This window comes from Bacillus rossius, chromosome 6 (genome assembly GCF_032445375.1).
Source record: "Bacillus rossius redtenbacheri isolate Brsri chromosome 6, Brsri_v3, whole genome shotgun sequence".
Lineage (NCBI taxonomy): Eukaryota > Metazoa > Arthropoda > Insecta > Phasmatodea > Bacillidae > Bacillus > Bacillus rossius.
The window spans coordinates 37,215,196-37,234,685 of NC_086334.1; the positions used below are offsets into that span (position 1 = coordinate 37,215,196).

General features: G+C 38.6%; 1 protein-coding gene across 1 annotated transcript in view; it reads left to right on the top strand.

Annotated features, from left to right (window-relative positions):
- Window positions 1-19,490, top strand: part of LOC134533042 (integrin alpha-PS5-like) — a 65,649-nt gene that overhangs the window by 38,685 nt on the left and 7,474 nt on the right. The window contains exons 14-20 of the mRNA XM_063370211.1: window positions 1,050-1,152; window positions 3,125-3,263; window positions 5,011-5,224; window positions 12,481-12,644; window positions 14,684-14,765; window positions 16,591-16,704; window positions 18,844-19,162. Coding sequence (XP_063226281.1) covers window positions 1,050-1,152; window positions 3,125-3,263; window positions 5,011-5,224; window positions 12,481-12,644; window positions 14,684-14,765; window positions 16,591-16,704; window positions 18,844-19,162 — 1,135 coding nt within the window. The remainder of the gene's footprint in view (window positions 1-1,049; window positions 1,153-3,124; window positions 3,264-5,010; window positions 5,225-12,480; window positions 12,645-14,683; window positions 14,766-16,590; window positions 16,705-18,843; window positions 19,163-19,490) is intronic.

The following is a 19,490-nucleotide window of genomic DNA, read 5'->3' on the forward strand; positions in this document are numbered from 1 at the left end:
TAATATAATGAGTGTAAAAACTGTGACTGGAAAACTGCAAGATTGTTGCAGGCACTTCTGGAGTTTTCCATCATGTCTTGTTTCGTGTCTAACTCAGTTGGCATATGGGGGCCGGATTTGGTTATTTATATTTGTTGGGCACAATACACATCCTTGCACCAAAAATTGTTTTGACTTGTCGTTTACCGACGTGCGTATGCTCTGTCGAGAACCCTTGCCTCGTTAAGACCCCTGAATGAGACTCAGCTGTGCCTCCCGTGCAACTGTGACTCGTAAGTACCTGCTGAGACACTGAAGTGCTTCCCGCGATGAGGCTGCCTTGTGGAGAGGTAGCTACTGAGACCCAGACTTGCATCTTAACCCCTCGTCGCCTCCTTCCAGGGAAAGAGAGCTCCATAGGGGGACATTCTTCGGGGAATTGAATCTCAATGCATGTAACACTAACTGCATAATGATGAGTACAAATGTGCAAAAATTTATTTGTTTGGAAGGTATAGGGCAACAAGACGAACTACCTACACAGTGAGATGAAAAATTCAGCATGCTGATTCGATTTGGCAACAGTGGTTATAGTTATATAATTGCTTAAAGGGTAGTTTTAGAAAACACATTCTATAATATGAATTTAATAGACACACAAGCATTATTTATGCAATTATTTTTCAATTAAAATTAGTAGTAATTTCATGAGGCTGTCATAAACTTTTAAAATAAATGTAGTTGATGAAATGTTCAATTTTCAGTAATGTTAGTTACACACAATATACTATTTTGATATTATACTATATTTCTGTAATTAATTTGATATTGTTCTGAACTATGTATTGTGTTACTGTTTTGTATAATACATTGCTGTGTTTTATAGACTTTTACTTAAATTTATACATGGTTTACACATATATTTATATATAAAATGTATCATGTGCATCATATGTTTTAAAAGTTGACTGTATTGTGAATTGTAATTTCATTAAAAGTAATTTAAAAATAAATAAAATAGTGATGAATTGTACCACTATACAGAAATAATCAGTTAAAACCTGTTTCAGCCTGGTAAGAAAGACTTCTCGAAACCCATCGATGTTAAACTTGACTACTCACTAATAGAGGATGATATCACGCCCACCAGGAAAAGGAGAAACAGCTATGAAGGCATGTTTAGAGTTTAATTTTGTATCGTTTACTGAGGTAGGATAAAAATAGTATAATTTAAATAATTTATAGATTATATATTAAAAAGTCTTTGTCAGTTGTGGTCTTCTATCATCTGTGAGGTTGTCAATAATTCTAAAGGAATGAGATAATCAGATTTAACAACCATTTGTTTGGAGGTGACCCTCGAATAATACTCCTGTATATCGCAAAAAGCTAACTGAAACTGTTATCCAGCCAACATTATTTGTGTCTGCAAATGTGGATCATTTGTGCTGTTAATCATGCTTTAAACATATTTTTAAAATAATTTAAAACTTTTTTTTGTTATAACTTTATTTGTAAACTCTCCAGGTTATGTCCAAACAAAGGCCCCTGATTGAATTTTTTGTAAATTAAGTACAGCATAGAATTTCATGAAATAATAAAAAAAAAAAATGCTGCAAGATTTTGGAAATGATAACAAAATTCATAAATGAACTGAGTGCTAGTGATATTGTATGGGATGCACTTGATTCGTGACTGCACATGCAGATGAAGCATTGGCAAGTCATCTGGTTAAAATGACATGAAAATTGTACATGGGCATACGATGCATTCACGTAGAGAGCTATTGAAAAAAGAGCCATGTGGTACAAATCAGCTTCGGGTGAGATGAGGGTTTTTTCCCTCACCCGAACACAGGATTCAGTGTGGTTTGATCTGGAAGATGATAAAATAAACTGCATGTCGACTTCACAAGCTCTGTCGGAGTCACTGCGAAAGCTAAGCGAATGATATTTGATGTGACACATTTTAATAGGTACGATACAGAATATTCTCCAAAATTGTGCTATTAAGTGATAAAGTGATAACCCTGGCTATTGTTAGAGGGGGGTGGGTGGGGTTTGGTTTTTTTTTTTTTTTTACATATATCCTGCTATCATGCTCATAATATTAGCTTTATCTTTACCTTTATTTTCTCTGGTGTCTGGTAGTAATCAGTGGCGTCTCGTCAGGGCAAGCTAAGCAAGCAGTGCTTGCCCAGGCAGTTTCCAGACATTGTATTTTTTAAATAAATATTTTATTCAGAATAGTATTTTACTTTGGCTCGTGCAGTTAGGTGTATGTATTTTTTACACTATCTTCTTAGGACCCAATACTGTGCGGTGTGCCCTATAAGAAAAGAACTCGTTGACACACAAAACATGCTGTTTTAGAAGCGTTGCTAGGTTTAGAAGCGCTGGTAGGACCGCTTTCAGCAGGAAGGCTGCCGCAGTAGTTTCCTTTCGGAAGGGGGGTGGCATGGTACAAAGGTTCAGGGAGGGGATTGGCTGGAAAAATACGCGGTAGAAGCTACGAAGGTAACGCTTTCTTGCCGAACTGGAGCGAACATGGCCGAAGCAGACGGTGGAATTTTTCCGCCGACTGCTTCGGCTATGTCCGGTACAGTTCGGCACGGCAGGTGGCGATGTCGCGTTTCAGTCGGCGGTCGTCTCTCGGGGCGCGCACATCTCTCCCGCGGGCTGTTGGCTGGCAGTGCGTGGGGGATTTGTGGGCGTACGATGATACTACACTCCCATTTAGTATATAAGTAATGTAGAGTATGTATTTTACTATCAGAATAATGTAAGTCAATCATTATTTTTCAAAAATAATGTATTTAAAAAAAATGTCAATTTTTCTACCTGTGGAATAGTCAATGTTCAGTTAAGAAAACTACTTAAATAACACCATTTTGTACCTTGAAATCCATATTTTCCCGGCAGAGGGCCCCCAGACCCCCCCCCCCCCCCCACCCCCATCCTCATCATGTTTTGGTGTGAACGGAGTTATTGCTTCCCCTCATGTAAACCTCACGCCTCGCCACTGGTAGTAATTCAGGTTTTGCAACTGGTCTGATGGGATTCACATCTAGAGATGTCATGGCAACACAGGTGTCATCACACAGACTAAGGTGACGTAATCAGCATGGTTGTTGTCTTCTGTGCAGACTTCTGCAAGTCTTGTCCTGTGCTGGACCCCAGCCAGCCGACCTCCGCCATGCTGCGAGTCCCTTTCGCAACCGGTTGTGGGGAAGAAGACATTTGTCGCACGGACCTGAGATTGTACACGGATCTCGTCAGTGCCACGTAAGTCATACTTGCGATCCCCGAGTCAGGTAAGCAGGTGTTTGGTCTGCATCACACGTATGGGAGTCGTACAGTTTATTTTTAGCGTCTAGTGTCGCTGCTCGTACATCAGATGCCCAAAGTAAACATTGGTATTGGAGGTTTGCTGGTGACGTTAAAAATGTTTTAATTTTTTAAACTGTAAAATTAGGTAAGTAGTGAGAAGATCCCTTAAAGATGTGTAATTTTACCTGAAACCTCGATTCTACGTACACTCACGGTTCTCCAAAATTTGTCCTTACGACCGAGTTGTACGTACGAACCAGCAAGGCCAAATTACGTCCATTTGTGGCTATCCCCCCCCCCCCCCCTTCTACATTTTTCCCACCGCTGCCGCGGGAATTGAATTGCCGTTGCTGTGTCCTGCTGCCACGGAAAATGACCTGCCGTGTCTATATATTATGCTGATTAATTTTTTTATCAAAATTATATCCTATTCGTGCAGAAACAACAATTGAGCAAATCAAACGTAAAAATAAAAAAATCTCGACACTGAAGGCAATGTCGTAAGCTCCGTGTTTACATTTTTTATATTTTATATCAATAAAATAATAATTAACACACAATATATTTGCTCAAATAAAAAAATACAGTGGGCACTTTAAGTGTAGATAAGATTAGCTAGTAGGCCTAAAAACATCATGAAAAACGTAACGTTTGTAGTCGGCAAAGAACATTTTAAATCGCAATATATACATATTTTATAACATGAAAAGTTTCTTTTATTTCTAAACATGTAATAATTTAAGCCTAGGCATGTAAAAGTCAGAGTAATTATAGCAGGTGACAATCTAAAATGCACGAGAGAAAAACGTAAACTCACGAATGTATAAACGTAACGGGAACGTCGGGAATATTACGTGGCTGCTTGTAAGTTCTGATACTGTACTTATGTCACAACTTAGCCGAAATACTGGTACATGACATAAACTTCAAAAGATAAAATGGACAGAGTCTTGGTAACTGTTTTATACGTATTTAATAATTTCGGAAGTATTGTACAGTTGACGCATATTTTTTAAACTAACAATTTATTTCTGGGGATCGTAATTATTAATTATTGGTATCAAGACATCAAGATGAACGTAAACTTGAACATGTCACGACAGCGAGAAAACTGGTGCGTTTACCAATAAACTGGTATTAGAACTGGACAAAACTGGTACACGGGAGGTGGAGCTTATATTTTTCCCCGCTAAGCTATTGGCTGGCTGCTGATGGAAGGTCACGAGTCTGGGCGGAGCGTTGAGTTTGTTATACTGCGCATGCGCAGCTCAGAGAACAGAGAGCGCCAGCCGGCGGCCATGCCGCGCCGTAACAACAGCTGATCCAGTGCAATGACCTTTCTCCACACACGGCGCGCTATTGACGGTAAATTTCCATCAATTTGCGGCCCTTTTTTTTATTTTTTTACTGTGGCGCAATGCGTACGTGTAATGTAGCCCGTATTTGTTCTGAACGCTGCAGGATGCGACTGTATTTTAATGAACTTTAACGTATTTCTTACAAATTTTCATATTTTTAAAGTTTTTTTTTTCTTTCGAAAATCTGTATGTACGAACCGCGGGGCCGTACGAGCGAGGTTTTACTGTATTAGAAAATATTTGGATTGAATTTTGATTTCTTTAAAAGTGTTAAATCGTCACATCAGATCTGCCGTTGCTAATAACTTGTTATTTTACTTGCCTTGTTCTGCGTGTGCGTGCAGAGTGCCGCTGGTGCTGGGCAACCAGAGCGCGGTTGCGCTGGTCATCGCGGTGGAGAACCTATTGGACCCGGCGTTCCTCGCCCACGTCGTCATCGAGGCGCCGTGGCTGCTGGCCCTCATCAGGATGCCGTCCTCGTGCCGCGAGGACTCCTCCGCGTCGCTGCTGCGCCTCGACTGCGATCTCGGCAACCCCCTCACCTCCCGCGCCGGTCTGGTGAGTAGTGCAGGCCTGTCGCTGTGCCCTCCTTCAGTGAGCAGCGGTGCATTTCTTTACTTCCCGTTTTTGCTTTTAACACATCGTCAGCAGCGTCTTAAATAGAAAGGTGCATGTTTAGTTTTTTTTTTCTCGTGTCAACAACACTTGTCATTCAGTTTGGGAAATTTGGAGAATGAATCGGTCATGGCCCATAGTAAAGAACCATCATCTTATCAGCATTGCCTGGTGTGATTTTGGAACCACAGAAAAACCTTCATCAGAATGGTTTGACCAAGATGCGAATTTAAATCTTCCTGAAAGCGAGTCCAATGTTTTACCACCTCTCTCGGGCCACGGTAGAAAAGGACAGCTAGAACACTGGTTCATCTGGCGTGGATGGCATTAAAAAAGTGGACCAAAGGAAGACATTGTGTCTGCTCATGGAGTGATGGGAGGGAGTGTGCCCTCAGAGTCTAAAGTTCCTTGTGTGTAAAGCCTTGTGATATGGCAGAAAACCTGAAACAAGACCTGCCAGGCTAAATTAAGAAGACAGTTCTATGTGAGTGCAGGAAAATGGTGGGCAGTTCTAGTGTCTTGTGTGCTCCGTGCTGATTTAGGATCTTCCAATGGAGGCTGTTTATGTATTTCAGAATTTTTTTGTAAGTTTGCAGAAACAAAGCTGTTTTTGCAAACTGAAAAAAAATTGTGTTCTACTTAACTGTCTTTCCCATTGTATGTGGTACTAATTTAATTTAACTGTCTGATACCATAACTCTCTATGGTAAGGCAAAACAAAAATGTAAAAATCTAACCTAAAATCCAACCAAACTAAACCGTCCTATGTAATTACATGATGCTAGATTAGTTCATCAAAAATTGGCAGAACTTTTACTTTTGATGTTGGAAGCTGGTTACATTGTTCCATTGTTTCATCATTAAACCCCCTGTGTCCTTTCATAGCTGCAGTTAAGTTGAAGTTGCCACTGAACTGTGTAGGGTGTGCAGGGCCGCAACTAGGGGGGAGCAAGCGGGGCATACGCCCCAGGCGCAAAGCTGTGGGGGCGCCGAAATTGCTTGCATTGTAATTCCTACTACAACTGGTAACTGGTAAAAAGTTTTTTAACTTGCATGCCAGGAATGTCTAATCTGATTTACAATATAACGTCTCAACATATTTAATGAACATCTAGTGATTATATGGACTACTTTATGGACATAGTGGGTTCATGCATGAAAGTTACAGTAGCACAGAAACTGTTACATGTAGGTATGGAAAATGCTTAAATAGCACCATTTTTCCGTGGGAGAGCACCCGGACCCCCCGCTTTATTGGTGTGGTATGTGCAAAAAAAGAAGGTGGTGGGGGGGGGGGGGGGGCGGATGAATCCATTCATTCCCCGGGTGCCAGAGACTCTAGTTGGGGCCCTGAGGGTGTGCCAGGTTTTATGTAGTTATTGTCTCAGTTATGGTGACTTCCTGCCTTGTGTTTATTAAAATATCTCTTACGATTCGTCTGGGTTCTTATTTAAGGCTGTTCAAGAGGTCCAAAAATCGTCCCTACTTCAGAATGACTTCAAACTGATACATCACTCACAATAGCATGAAAACTGATGGCCGAACACCCTGACAGCGCTGTATAAGACTCAGGGTCGCGCCGCTGGGCATTCAGTGGCGAGACAGCCTCCAAAGGGGGAGGGTGTGTCACTCCGCTCCCGAACAATGGAAAGACGACGCGCGTATGAAAATGGACAGTATCACTCCTAGCGGAGGGAAAGCTAACTGCTTGTAGGCTGGGAGCAGGTAGTCGCGCTGGCTTGTGGGAGCGCCCTTTGGCCAAGGGGTGGGGGAGGATGTGACAGACAACAACTCGGAGCTCAGAGCCCACTGATCGCTGGTCGCCTTTTCGTGTCGTGGCCCGACGCCTGGCTCGCTGGCCAGCAGTGCGCGGCTTCACACGTGTTCCTGCTCCACACCTGCCATCTCGCACATACTTCCTAGATTCTTTTTAATGATGCTTCATCCACACGCATACGGCCTGTGCAATATGTAAGCTTATATAACTTTTATAGTTATAGGCATAAATTCTTTATTTGCTTTTTGTCTACATTCAATATTACAGAGGTGTCATCGCATTTAGCCTAGGTGAGCAGGGTGACGCTAATACATGTAATGACATTTTTTTAAAAATCATGTTTTATTAACGTTACCCGATTTATGCAATAACTATTTTTAGAGGATGGCGCACAAGCTAACACGAAAATACATTACATATTTAATGTAATAAGGTAGTTAGAGATATCGTTGATGTGTCAGTCAGTTAGACATAGCACGCCGACATCTCTCCACGGCAATCCGGGTTTCTGGACAAATACCACTTGAGATGTTTGGTGTTTGAGAGACGCGGTGAACGCTGTGAGTCTGAGCGGTGACGCATCATTTGCATCTCGCCGCTCGTCAGCGCCGTTTTGAAAATATTAAAAGTACTTTGTAGTTGTCACTACAACACTAATATAGAGTGGCACATTGACAAATATTTTAAGTAAGAAAATATATTGTAAATAAAAAACAAATGCACCAGACAATTCAACATTTCCCCTCTGTGATAGTTGTGCTGCACACGGAAAACCGGTGATCATACTTGCAAAGTGAGGTACTGATATTTTTCCTGCTTATTTTGGGATAACTGGCAAGATAAATCTTGGCCGTTTTCTTCAGCAATTTTTTTTGAACGCCTGCTGCGTTCATTTTTGCTGTCAGATATTTTTCCCAGGCCTGAAAGTCATTAATATCAAAGTAAAAATGATTTCAGTGTTGAAGGAAAATATAATGCTGTTGTTGGCTAACTACATTTATTTAAGTTCATATAAGTAATGCTTATTCTTAACGTTCATAATATTCGTGTTAATTAGTGTGTCGTTATTTATTAATGCTGAGGCTATTACACTTAGTAGTTTGGTGATATTTGTTCTACAATATAATGCAATGGAATGTAACCTGGTATTATTTCTTTCATGGAAACGCAAAGTACGTGCGCAATGCACTAGGCAAAGAAACGTAATCATCATTGATAATAATTGTAACACCTGTTCAATTGAAGTTTCGTGTTTTCAAAATGTCTCATGTCATAACGGGAGTGTTCATAACGGAAAATATCTCTTCGAGTTGACTGTAGCCAATTCCAATGGTCACAGCTCCCCAAACAGCAGCATCATTTACAGAGGCATATAAAGGCTTTTTCTTTGGGAGGACACAAAACCAATGAAGTTACGCAGTTGATGATACACACTTACGTACAAGTACATTATATGCTGCAATTTAACCTTAAAAAAACAAAATCAGAAAACTATTCTGTGTAAAGGAATGCAGTTAATAGAATAACACAAATATTTTAAAAAAATAATCTAATTGCTGGGTATAAACAGTAACAACGATTTCGCAGTAATTACTACAATACAAACTACTGCAAGAGTCAGCAAAAATAAAATGTTTTAATAAAAATGATGTCTTTATTACACTTTACCAAATACTTCGGTTTAAATTTGAAAATCGTGTTGTAGTTACAGCCTGATGCGGAGTCTAAGGATGCAGTGAATGGAGGTTGGCACGTTAGTGAGGCGGGCCGACCCACGCGAGGAAAAGACCTGCAGCTTCCAGCCAATCGTGAATAATGCCCGAGATAGGTCGAGGTGCATAGGGTGCGAGCGCCGTAACACAGGGACAGGGAACAGGCATATCTCCGAGAAACCCCGCCGACCAATAGCGATTGCTACATGCGGAAATCCGTGTGACCAAGCCGCGACGGGAATCTAACCTGGATTGCATAGATGGTAAACCTGCGTTCTAGCGCCAGCCAACGCTGCCTTTTTATTATTTTTTGTTCACCATAATTATTTTATTACAAAAGGATAAAGGGGGGGGGGAGGGGGGCAATCCGATTCATTAGCAAACAACGCGCACCATAATAAGTAACGAAACATCAAACGATGCCAAGAAAATATGCAGTATTTACTTTTATTTTATAGTTTCAGGATAATTTCGTTTCAAGCTAAACAGTTCTAAAGATTCCTGTATTTATACTCAGTAGTGTAACGCAACAATTCAAGACAAAGCCGCCGCGCCCTCCCCTCCTCCCCAAAACTCCTTTTTTCGTTGTCATGAGACGAGCAGAGCGCATTTTGGCGTGAATATTTCTCCCGCACGAAACTTTTGCAACGGGAGGGGTTAGTAATTCTTGCCACGGTGACCTTGAAAGGCGGTCCGCCCAGCCCCTACCCGGCGTCAGCTGATATGCAGGTCATTCACGCCGCGGAGACCTAGGCCATTACGCGTTACAAGCCAACCCACAGCTATATTATGAGACTGAGTCGTTGGCCAAGGGAAATTTGACTTGAATGATGGACGAAAAATTCAAACGAATGGCTAGGCAGTTGTGCAATTTCAACCACACATGACTGTAGTACAGTGGAGTGATTAAAATTTTTATCCTTACACCAAAAACTAAAAATAGAAGTACACATAATAGTACTTTGTGTTGGACAGATTATTCTATAACATAGATAGGGTATCTTGTATTGCGTTTACATACATTATTTCTACACTGACATGAAAAATACATTGGCATTAAATGGAGCAGCAAGATTAATTCTTTCAACTGTTGCACATGTGCCTTGTAATGGGTCGCGAAATTTCAGTATCACCTTAGCTGCAGCTGCAAACTCATTATCTTCTAGATTTGCAACCTGAAGCCTGGATTTTTCTAAATTGTATCTGCTTGTGTAACGAAAACTGTGCAATTTTGTATTTTTTTTTTTTCAAAATCATGTTTAGACCATTTTTAGTAAAATGTCAGTTTATTAAACTCGAAACTAGCGCTTAATTACTAAATTTACATGCATTAAAAATAGTTTATTCACGTTCGTCTAAGTACGATACCCATTCACATATGAAATTTCGATCTGATCTGATAACGTTTCAATACTGTCGTCCAGTGTACTGATTCTTCTGTTTGTCACGGTTGTATTTTGTTATCTACGACAGAAAATGACGTGAAACTTCAATAATATTCAATAAGTATCTATTTTTAAATTATTTTTAATGGCTAAAGGTAAATCTTTTACGCAAAAAAATGCACGCGTTTAGTTTCAAAAGGATTTCAATACGATAACCATATGAGTTAGGTAAATTTAACACCCTAGTCGAGCTGGTATTGACTCATTTTTGGGATGCCCGACTTTGACTGTTCGATTTAAATAGGTACTGTATACATGAGCGTATTCAATTCGAAAAGTGTTTCGAAATCGTTTAGAAAACGAAATGGAAACATGGTAACTGGATACCTCATACGAGTAACTTTTGGTCCAGTTTTTTGTTACGTAACCTTGACCCGAAAAAGTTAGCAGAGATTATAACGCGATTTGTTAGTACTGTCATAATGAGGTAAAAAAAGATATAACTGCAGTTTACTCAATGAATAAATTAATTATTTATTAAGAGTAATTATATAGTGAGATTGTGTTATAACTTAAAGATAATTTTTCTACAATTTCGGTAGTTACAAGCTCGTATTCGGAATATTTTCAAGTTTCTTTACATCTTTCTTAAAATATAATTTTTTTAAATTTCTAATAATTTATTTTTCTTATTGCATACAGAAAATTACGAAATATAGCATAAACATTTCCAGTTTCTCTTTTTTTATATAATTTATAAACTTACAAGTACGATACACCTGAATCACAGTTGCAAAAGAAAATTAGGCTATTGGCTGAGCAAACTTTTTTTTTTTCAAAATTCATTAGCATACTGAAACCCTGAATAATGTATGAATAAATATACACCTCAAAACGAGCGTATGACTTAACTCGAATTTGTAAAACATGTTCCGGTTTCGGCCTTGGCTTTTTTCTTCTTCCACAACTGCCGCATGATTTTAGATTTCTTACTTTTCTTCAAAATGCTTCTCGGCTGCCTTTTTCTGTTGGACATGTTTTACAGTTTCAGATCCACTCTGCCTACAAAACCACTTCGTACGACTCACACTTCACAAAATGCGCGCGAAAGAGGAATTTTTTCCCGGGAGACTGGCTGCCCACGCGAGAGCTGGTAGTAGTTTCAAGACATCTCGCTTGGAGCGCCAGCGTACAGTCACAGGCTGACAGGTCGCGCGCTGGTAACGGAGGCGATTTCCAAGTCTCGCGCGAGACCCAATCATGCCTCCGGTTATTCGTGGACCACAACTACGTTTTCACTCGTACATTTACAAACCATATACCACTGGAAATTATACTTTCGAGGCTAGGGCAATGGCTAAATATTAATTGGAAATAAAACTCAATTAATTTTATAACGTAGGTTGAATATAGCCCAAACTTTTCTGTAAAAAATTATGTAACACTAAATATGATGCCAAAAATGATCTAATGGCTTTTACTGAATACAAATTTGACATCACCCTCGCAAACAATATCGTACACCAGATTCTATTTTCTTGTCATCTGAAGTTAAATATTTTTCTTCATTTGCACGAATTCAATTACAGAATTGAAAATTTAATAAATCCAAAAAAATTAATGTTATAAAAATTTGAAATTTTTTAATGCATATACCAAACAAATGTGTGTCATGTATACATCAACTAGGAGTTCCATACTTTTTTATTCCATGAAATGATTTAATGTCTTGACCAGCCTTAAAGGAGTTCTTTATATGAACAAAGAATTTTTGTTCTGAGGTACAACATTTAAGGGGATTTAAAACCCTGCATTAAATATCCCAATACCTCTATAAAATGTTTGTGTGTTATACAGTCTTGAAATATGTGAATTATGCTGGTATCGCAGTCGTCAAAACTGTTTTATTTTGGTAACAAGACCGATAGTGATTATAGTCAATTAAGAAATAGCACTTTAAATTACCGTTAGTATGAACTGTGCTTCAAACTACGTATAGCAATAAAATATGAACTTATGATTTGTTTTATGTTTGAAGTTCATTGGTGTTGGTAACATGTATTTAAGTATACGTTTATATTTGCCCAACATAAGTCAACAAAAAAACTAACAAAGACAGAACAAAAAAAGTTACAGACCTAGGAATTTGACTTTCTAGGTCTGTAATATTTTTTCGTTCTGTCTTTGTTAGTTTTTTTGTTGACTTATGTGAGGCAATGGAGAATGTCCTTGTAAAATCATACACAAGTATTGATAAGTACATAATTAACATTGTATTGCTCACCAACCTTGCAGTGTGATCTTGTGTGTAAATTGTCCTTGCAGAGGAATGTAACTGTGGAGTTGGACGTAACAAACGTTCCCGGGAACACTACGGAGTTGGTGTTCAACGTGACAGCAGCTAGTGCGGGTCAAGAGCAGTTGCCTAGTGACAATGGCAAAGTTCTGAAGCTGAAAGTCAGCACTTTCTCCGATGTAAGGATAATAGGGTGAGTGACACTCGTTGAAACTTTCCTGAAAGTGTCTCAAAGGGTGGTGACTTTGGAACTATTTACGAATCAATTTTTTGGAAATGCCAGTTACCGTATTTACTCGTGTATAGCGCGCCCTCGTGTATAGCGCGCACCACGATTTTTGCAACTAATTCCAAAGAAAAAAAAAATGAAATTTTTTTTTTCCCCATAAATAAATTTTACTAACATTTTGTGGTACCTGATTATTTAAATTGATGTGTGGTGATGCGTCAGGAAAATACATAAACTCTGCTGTCTAAACGGAAGATAATGAAGCGCTATATCGTCACAACTGGTACGTGGAAGGAAGGAAGGGAGGGAGGCGTGCCGAGCTACGTTGCTAAGCTGGCGCGGAGAACTTGATGACTCACCGGTGAGGAATGGAGGAAGCGAAGAAGCTGGCCGGGGGGGGGGGGGGGGGGGAGGGAACTGGTGACAACATTCTCTCTTTCTCTCTCTCTCTTTTTACTACTTCTGAGCTGGCTATCTGAAAAGGGGGGAGGTCTAAAAATAAACAAGAGACCATGATGTGCGAGCTTGCGCGCGCACGTGTGTGTGTGTGTGTGTGTGTGAAACAGAGGCCTTGTTGCTTGTGCGTATGTGTGGGGGCTGGCCAGAAACGTCACCCGTCACCCGGCAGTTAACGACTTCCACTCCTCCCCGCCTCCCCCCCCCCCCCCAAATTTTTTTTCCGTGTATAGCGCGCATCCTTATTTTTTTCCTTTACTTGAGGGGGAAAAAGGGCGCGCTATACACGAGTATATACGGTATTTTACTCTACGCTATGAGGAGGTCTTAAGATCTGATTCAGCATGTCTTGTTCTGTTAAGATTAATCCCTCTCGAAAAATTGTGTGTTCACTTAGTTTTGATAATTTCTTTTCCTATTCATCAATGAGTATATTATCACATCTACATTTTCTCTATATTTACTACTCCAGATTTTTTTACTGTTGCATAAGTATACTCTAAGCTGACGAAGAAGGTCCCAAACCTACTCATTATAGCCATAGGATACAAATCAGCCCTTTCTGTGACTAGTAAATGAATGATTGCCATTTTGTTAAGTTACAGATTTTTTAGTTGTTGAAGTAAATCTAGATTTTGTTTTAATATCACTCCACTATATTTCGACAACATACGCAGGGGATAAGTGTGTGTGTGTGTGTCGGCAGTGGGAAGTGGGGGGGGGGGGGATATCTCCCTCTGAAATCCTAAACAATCCATCATTCCCACCAACAATAGGAAAGAATTTGGAAGCAAAAACCGGGAAAAGTAGTTCCATCACTTCACTAAACGAAATGCTGGCTTCAGTATTATGATAGTTTGGTTTGAGGCCTTCTTTGGCAGAAAAATCTACTGAAGTGTAAAATGTGGGAATATTTTCTGCCAGACACTAATATTGTAATATTCAAATGCTCAGAAGTATTAATTTTTCTTCGGGTCCTTTTATTTTGGCTTCCATGGAATGTTGGGAGAATACTTCCAGATAAAATTATCTGCTACATACTAGGCAATTTATATTTTGTGTATAAAGTTTTAGCATATTACAAAACTTAAGTCACATATAATCATTTGTGTGAGATTGTTTAGTGTGCAAAATAGCATCACTGCATACACATAATTTATTTTAACACCTGAAATTTTTCCATTTGTGTAGCCAATAATCTCTTAAAAGGAATTAGGAGAAAGAAAGTTATCTCTTTAAACTTATATTATAACTGTAGGCAGCAAATTAATCATAGTAAAGTCAATACAGTAATTAAAGCTAATTGCTAATTTATAATATATACACACTTTTTAGGAAATAAGGATATGGCTCACTAAATTACCATTTTGACTAGGCTGATTCAGGAAGTTTTAAATGTATTATTAGAGACAGTTTACCTTTGATATCTTTGTTAAACTTTGTCTTTTTTTAAAATTATCTTTTGTGATTGAGGTAGTGCTAGATTAATAGACTTCCTGGCTGGTAGATTGCCAATAAATACTGTGACCACGTTCCACTTGTTTCAGGACATCCAACCAAGAGACAGTTTACTTCAGTAAAGCAGATGACAGTGATGATGAGGAAATGACAGTTGTACACTCTTATGAGGTAAGTAGTTTAGCAGATATTTGGAAAAACTTAATTGCTGGATTTTATTGTGGAACAACGCATGTTGGTAAAATCATACTCAATATCTAGAGACATGATTATATGATGAATAGTGATAAAATTAAAATAACATTGAATTTGAAGTCAATACACTTCTGAACACCAAACTCCAAAGCAAAACTAAATGCAACAATAGTGACCTGAATTACTTAGTTGTATCTTTTAAAATGTAAATTTCAATTCTATAATCTTAAATTAAGTATTTTAAAATTTTATTAAAAATTTTAAATTGGTTTGTACTCTATGCAAACTTTTATATACCTAGTGTGTATTGTGTTTTTTTTTTTCTAAGTATGTTGGAAGAGAAAAGAAAAATAGTTTTATTAAAACTAAATAAATAAAACCTATCAGCCTATCACTCATTTCACACTCACCAGCAGGGAAATGTTGGAGACTGTTATGGAGTTGTATTTACACAGTTGGTGAGAGGGGCAGTGTGTGTGAACATGGACATGTGGTGGAATCCAGGCAGATGCAGTGTGGAAGTTAATATGTTTTCCACAACATTATCCTGCGTATTCGACACAATATCGTGATCACGAACCTAACAGAGTCCCTTGCTTGTTTACAAGCATGCATGTTAAGTTTGTGAATATAGAATTGGCAGATTTAATCCTTATTGTTTATCTTGAAGTAGGTGGCACAGTGGTAAGACAATGTACTGCTTGCACCACATGGGTTCGAATCCCAAGATAGCAATCCTGATTTTGGTTTTCCAAAATCATCCCAGGCAAATGCAGGGGGTGGTTTCCTTCTATATGACATGGCCAATTTTTTCCCCTAATATCTCTGTTCGGTGTTGTGGATTACAATCACTAATGATCTCGCTGCTGACAAAATCTTTGATAAAAAAAAATCTTCTGGGCTTTAAAAAAGCAAAAAAGTAGAAGCCTTAGATTCTGAAATTAATGTCTTTTGTTGTTAATATGCTTGTTAATCTTATCTGCTGTCCTATTTTTGAACTGGCATGCACAGTGTTGACTAGTTTAAGATTCAATGAATGACTTATCTACACAGAATTTCTCCAGTGATAAGCACCAAACAGAAGCAATGAAATTTGCAGACACTTCTCCTCAGAAAAGATTTGAATTGTTGATATTAGAAGTGTAGGCCCGCCAAGTATATTTTGTGCTGATATGTGGTTCCCTCGTGTGCTCTTCAAGTTGACAGTTAAAAAATTTAAATATCCATATTTTACATAACTGAATAATAATTTGCTTTACTTCAGTTTTCATTGGCTGAAAAAATAATATTACTTGCTGTACCTGCCGTACCCTGAGATCCTCCACTCACGAGTCAATTAAAGTACAGTATTTGCCCGAAAATACTGCGACTCTGAATGTAATGCGACCCCAAACTTTTTCCACATGATTTAAAAAAAAAGATGGGTAAAAATTAACATTCAAACATACATAAATTAAAAAAATATTTATGTTATTAAATTTATACATTTACTAACAGATTTTCTGGTGTGACTTTGTCAGTAGAGTGATTTGCATGGCCTTTTTTGAAACAGAAAGTGGCTATTAGAAGAAAAAAAGAGTTGTATTGTTGTGGTTCAAAAGCCATTCATCAGCAAGCAAAGAATGCTGTGATCTATGGTGGTCAACAGGAAGGGTGCGGGGAAGGGGAGAGGGGTTGCCAGTGGTTATCAGCAGCATTCCAAAGTGTTATCTAAATAATTACAAAGAATGCGCAGAGCTTTTTATCCACGTAAAAATAGCAAAATTATGTTAGAGATAAAAACTCACTGGTGTGTTCTTAGGTGAGGAACTACGGCCCCAGCAAAGTTGAATCTGTGCGCCTCGAGTTTAGGGTTCCTGTTGCAATGTTGGTTGCTGGGAAGACCATAATCTTCAACAAGTTGTACCCACCAAAGGTTGGTATAATTTGTGTGCATCATTTGGTAGTAGCTTAGAGGACTTGTGTGATGTGTTAGGTTAGTTTTGAAATCTTAACATCTATGAGTAATAGTGGCCTTATGAGAAGGGTTAGGAAATCCAATAAGAGCATCTATTTTTGTGATTTAAATTCATTGTGAGTACAGAAATTGAGCTGTGATAAATACTTTTAAATAATAAACCTATTTTGTATCAATTATCTTTTAAATTTAAAACACCTGGAATACTTGTAAAAATAATGTATCCATAATGAAGTTCAGGCAGTTCTTTGATGTATTGTGATGGAGAGGAAATGTAACCAAGTGTTACAGCATATGTAGCTGCCACCATGTTCATGTATGCACATACTTACTTCTACAATCTGGTTCTTATTGCATCATTTGGAATGCCACCTTGATTATGATCTGCTACATTTTTGTACAGACGGCCTGCCGCCTTCTGCTGTAATGGCTGATAACTAGGGGCAAGATTACCTATATGGTTTTATTTTTAGGCTAATTTCATTTTTAAAAACAGGAGATTAGTGTTATTTTTTATTTTTTACTAGCTAAGGCCAGGCATGCTTCTTTCAATTTTTTTTTTGTAATTTGTTTGAAGTAGGTATACATATACAAAGCATCTCTCTATCTCTGTATATAGGTCCCTCTATATATATATCTCTATGTCTATATGTTCAGAATATGAACACACACACACACACACACACACACACACACATATACATATACATATATATATATATATATATATATATATATAAAAACATGCACGTATTTGAATGCAACGGTGTGTCAAAATTTCAAAGCAATTGGTGGAGAACTTTTTGTTTATTTATATAAGTCATTTCTGTTTATTCAAAACTATATGTTATTAACAAATATGACCCTTAATGATATTGACTAAAATATATTGTACTTTAAAAATTTAATAATTTTAAAAAATCATGTTTATTTGGAACAATAAAAATAAATTGGCAGTATCTGTGCATTTGGAAAATATACCACTTTCATAATACTTAGTTATAAATGCTATTGCATTTTGGTGCTTTATGGTATATTTACTTGAATTTTGGTGTTACGTATTTGCATTGACATGCTTTTCAGTGTTATATGCGTTGACATTCTTTTTGGTGTCATTTCGGTTTTATCGCAATACCCTGAATAATCTTGCCCTTACTGATGACTTGCAGTCAGTACACTATTCTTTTTTAAGTACATTTAAATGGTTGGAACTTTTTTAAGTTGGAATATTTAAATGTGCAATTTCTCATAAAAAGTTTGTTTATTGGAATTAATATGTAACACACAACTGATTCAGAATAGGCATACGAGTGTTTAATTGTTTAGAGAAAAATGCTAATGAATTTACTGTTGCACATAAATCGTAGTGATTATCTCGGGTATAAAATAATTTTGAATTGTTTTTAAAAAAATTTAAGGGAAACACAAGTCTTCTTGGGGAAAGGCAGGCTAGTTGATCTAACTTAAAAAATATAACACAGTAAAATTATCTCGGTTTTTCCCACTTTTATAACAGTTGTTGTTAAAACTAGCTTGAACTCAACAGACTGGGAAAATAAAGGTAAGGTTTGTGGTGGGTGAAAATAAAAAAATAGATGAAAAAATAATATAATGGTTTAAATAAATAAAAGCTCTTGATTTCTGGTAGTTACAGTGCAACAATGGTTGAGTGGTTTGACTCCTGGTGGGGCCAAACTCTGAGTTTTTGTAAGTTTGAAATGTGTTAAATGTTTTGAAGAGCTGGTAGATTTTTTCAGAGGGTTCCAGTGAATTACATTGCTTCTGTGTCTCACGAAACAAGGCGGCACAGGGGTTAGACACTGGACCAGGGCTTATTTCACTCTCAATTTCTCTGGTAGGTGTTGTTTTGTGTTACAGTCTCTAAATGTTAACAAGACATATAAGGAAGGGTATTGTGTCCCTCTGTTGTGCATTAACCCAAGATAAAGTGGGCTCCAAACTATCTGGGTACCGACTCGGTTCTATTTAACTTTAGTCATATCAGGGAGATGGGATTGAACCGATGACCTGTTGTTGGCGATCATTGCCACCGAGGACCCTCTTCTCGGATGTTGAAACGTGTTTCCTTTCCACCAGGCGTCGCTGGGCGGGCAGCCCTTCTTCTGCTCGGGTGCTGGCTACGAGTTCGCGGTAGACAAGCGCGGTTGGGGCGACGCGGAGTCAGAAGCGCCCGATGGGGACGTCAGCCTGGCGACGCTTGCCCGCAGACGACGCTCCGCGCGGGATGATGCCCGAGAAGGCGAGGGATCGTTGGCCAACGGAACGCTGCTCGTGAACTGTAGCCAGGAGCACACCGTGTGTGCCACTGTTGCATGCGACAACGTGGGCCCGTTCCCGTCCGTGCAGAGCAGCGCGCCGGTGCAGCTGTCCATGAGTTTGCAGATACGTGACCTAGGTGAGACGATTCTCCACTCTTGGCGCTCTGGCTCGACTTTAGGCCCTTGCTTAGCGTGGAGCGAAACTAGGGTTTGTTACTGTGCTTCAGTGCCGGGAACATTCCAGGCGATCTTCAGTCATTACTTCTTTAAACGTCCCATATATGGCAGCGCAGATGGTCATGAATATCATTTGCAATGAGACGTGATATTTTAAGCTCCTATGAGTGGGGAACTATTAGGGCTAGCCACCAAGACTTATGTTGTGGACATTAAAAGTGTAATGACCTTATGAAGATCATCTTGCCAATAATACCTACCAAAGTTACAGAAAAACTGCTTTGTTTG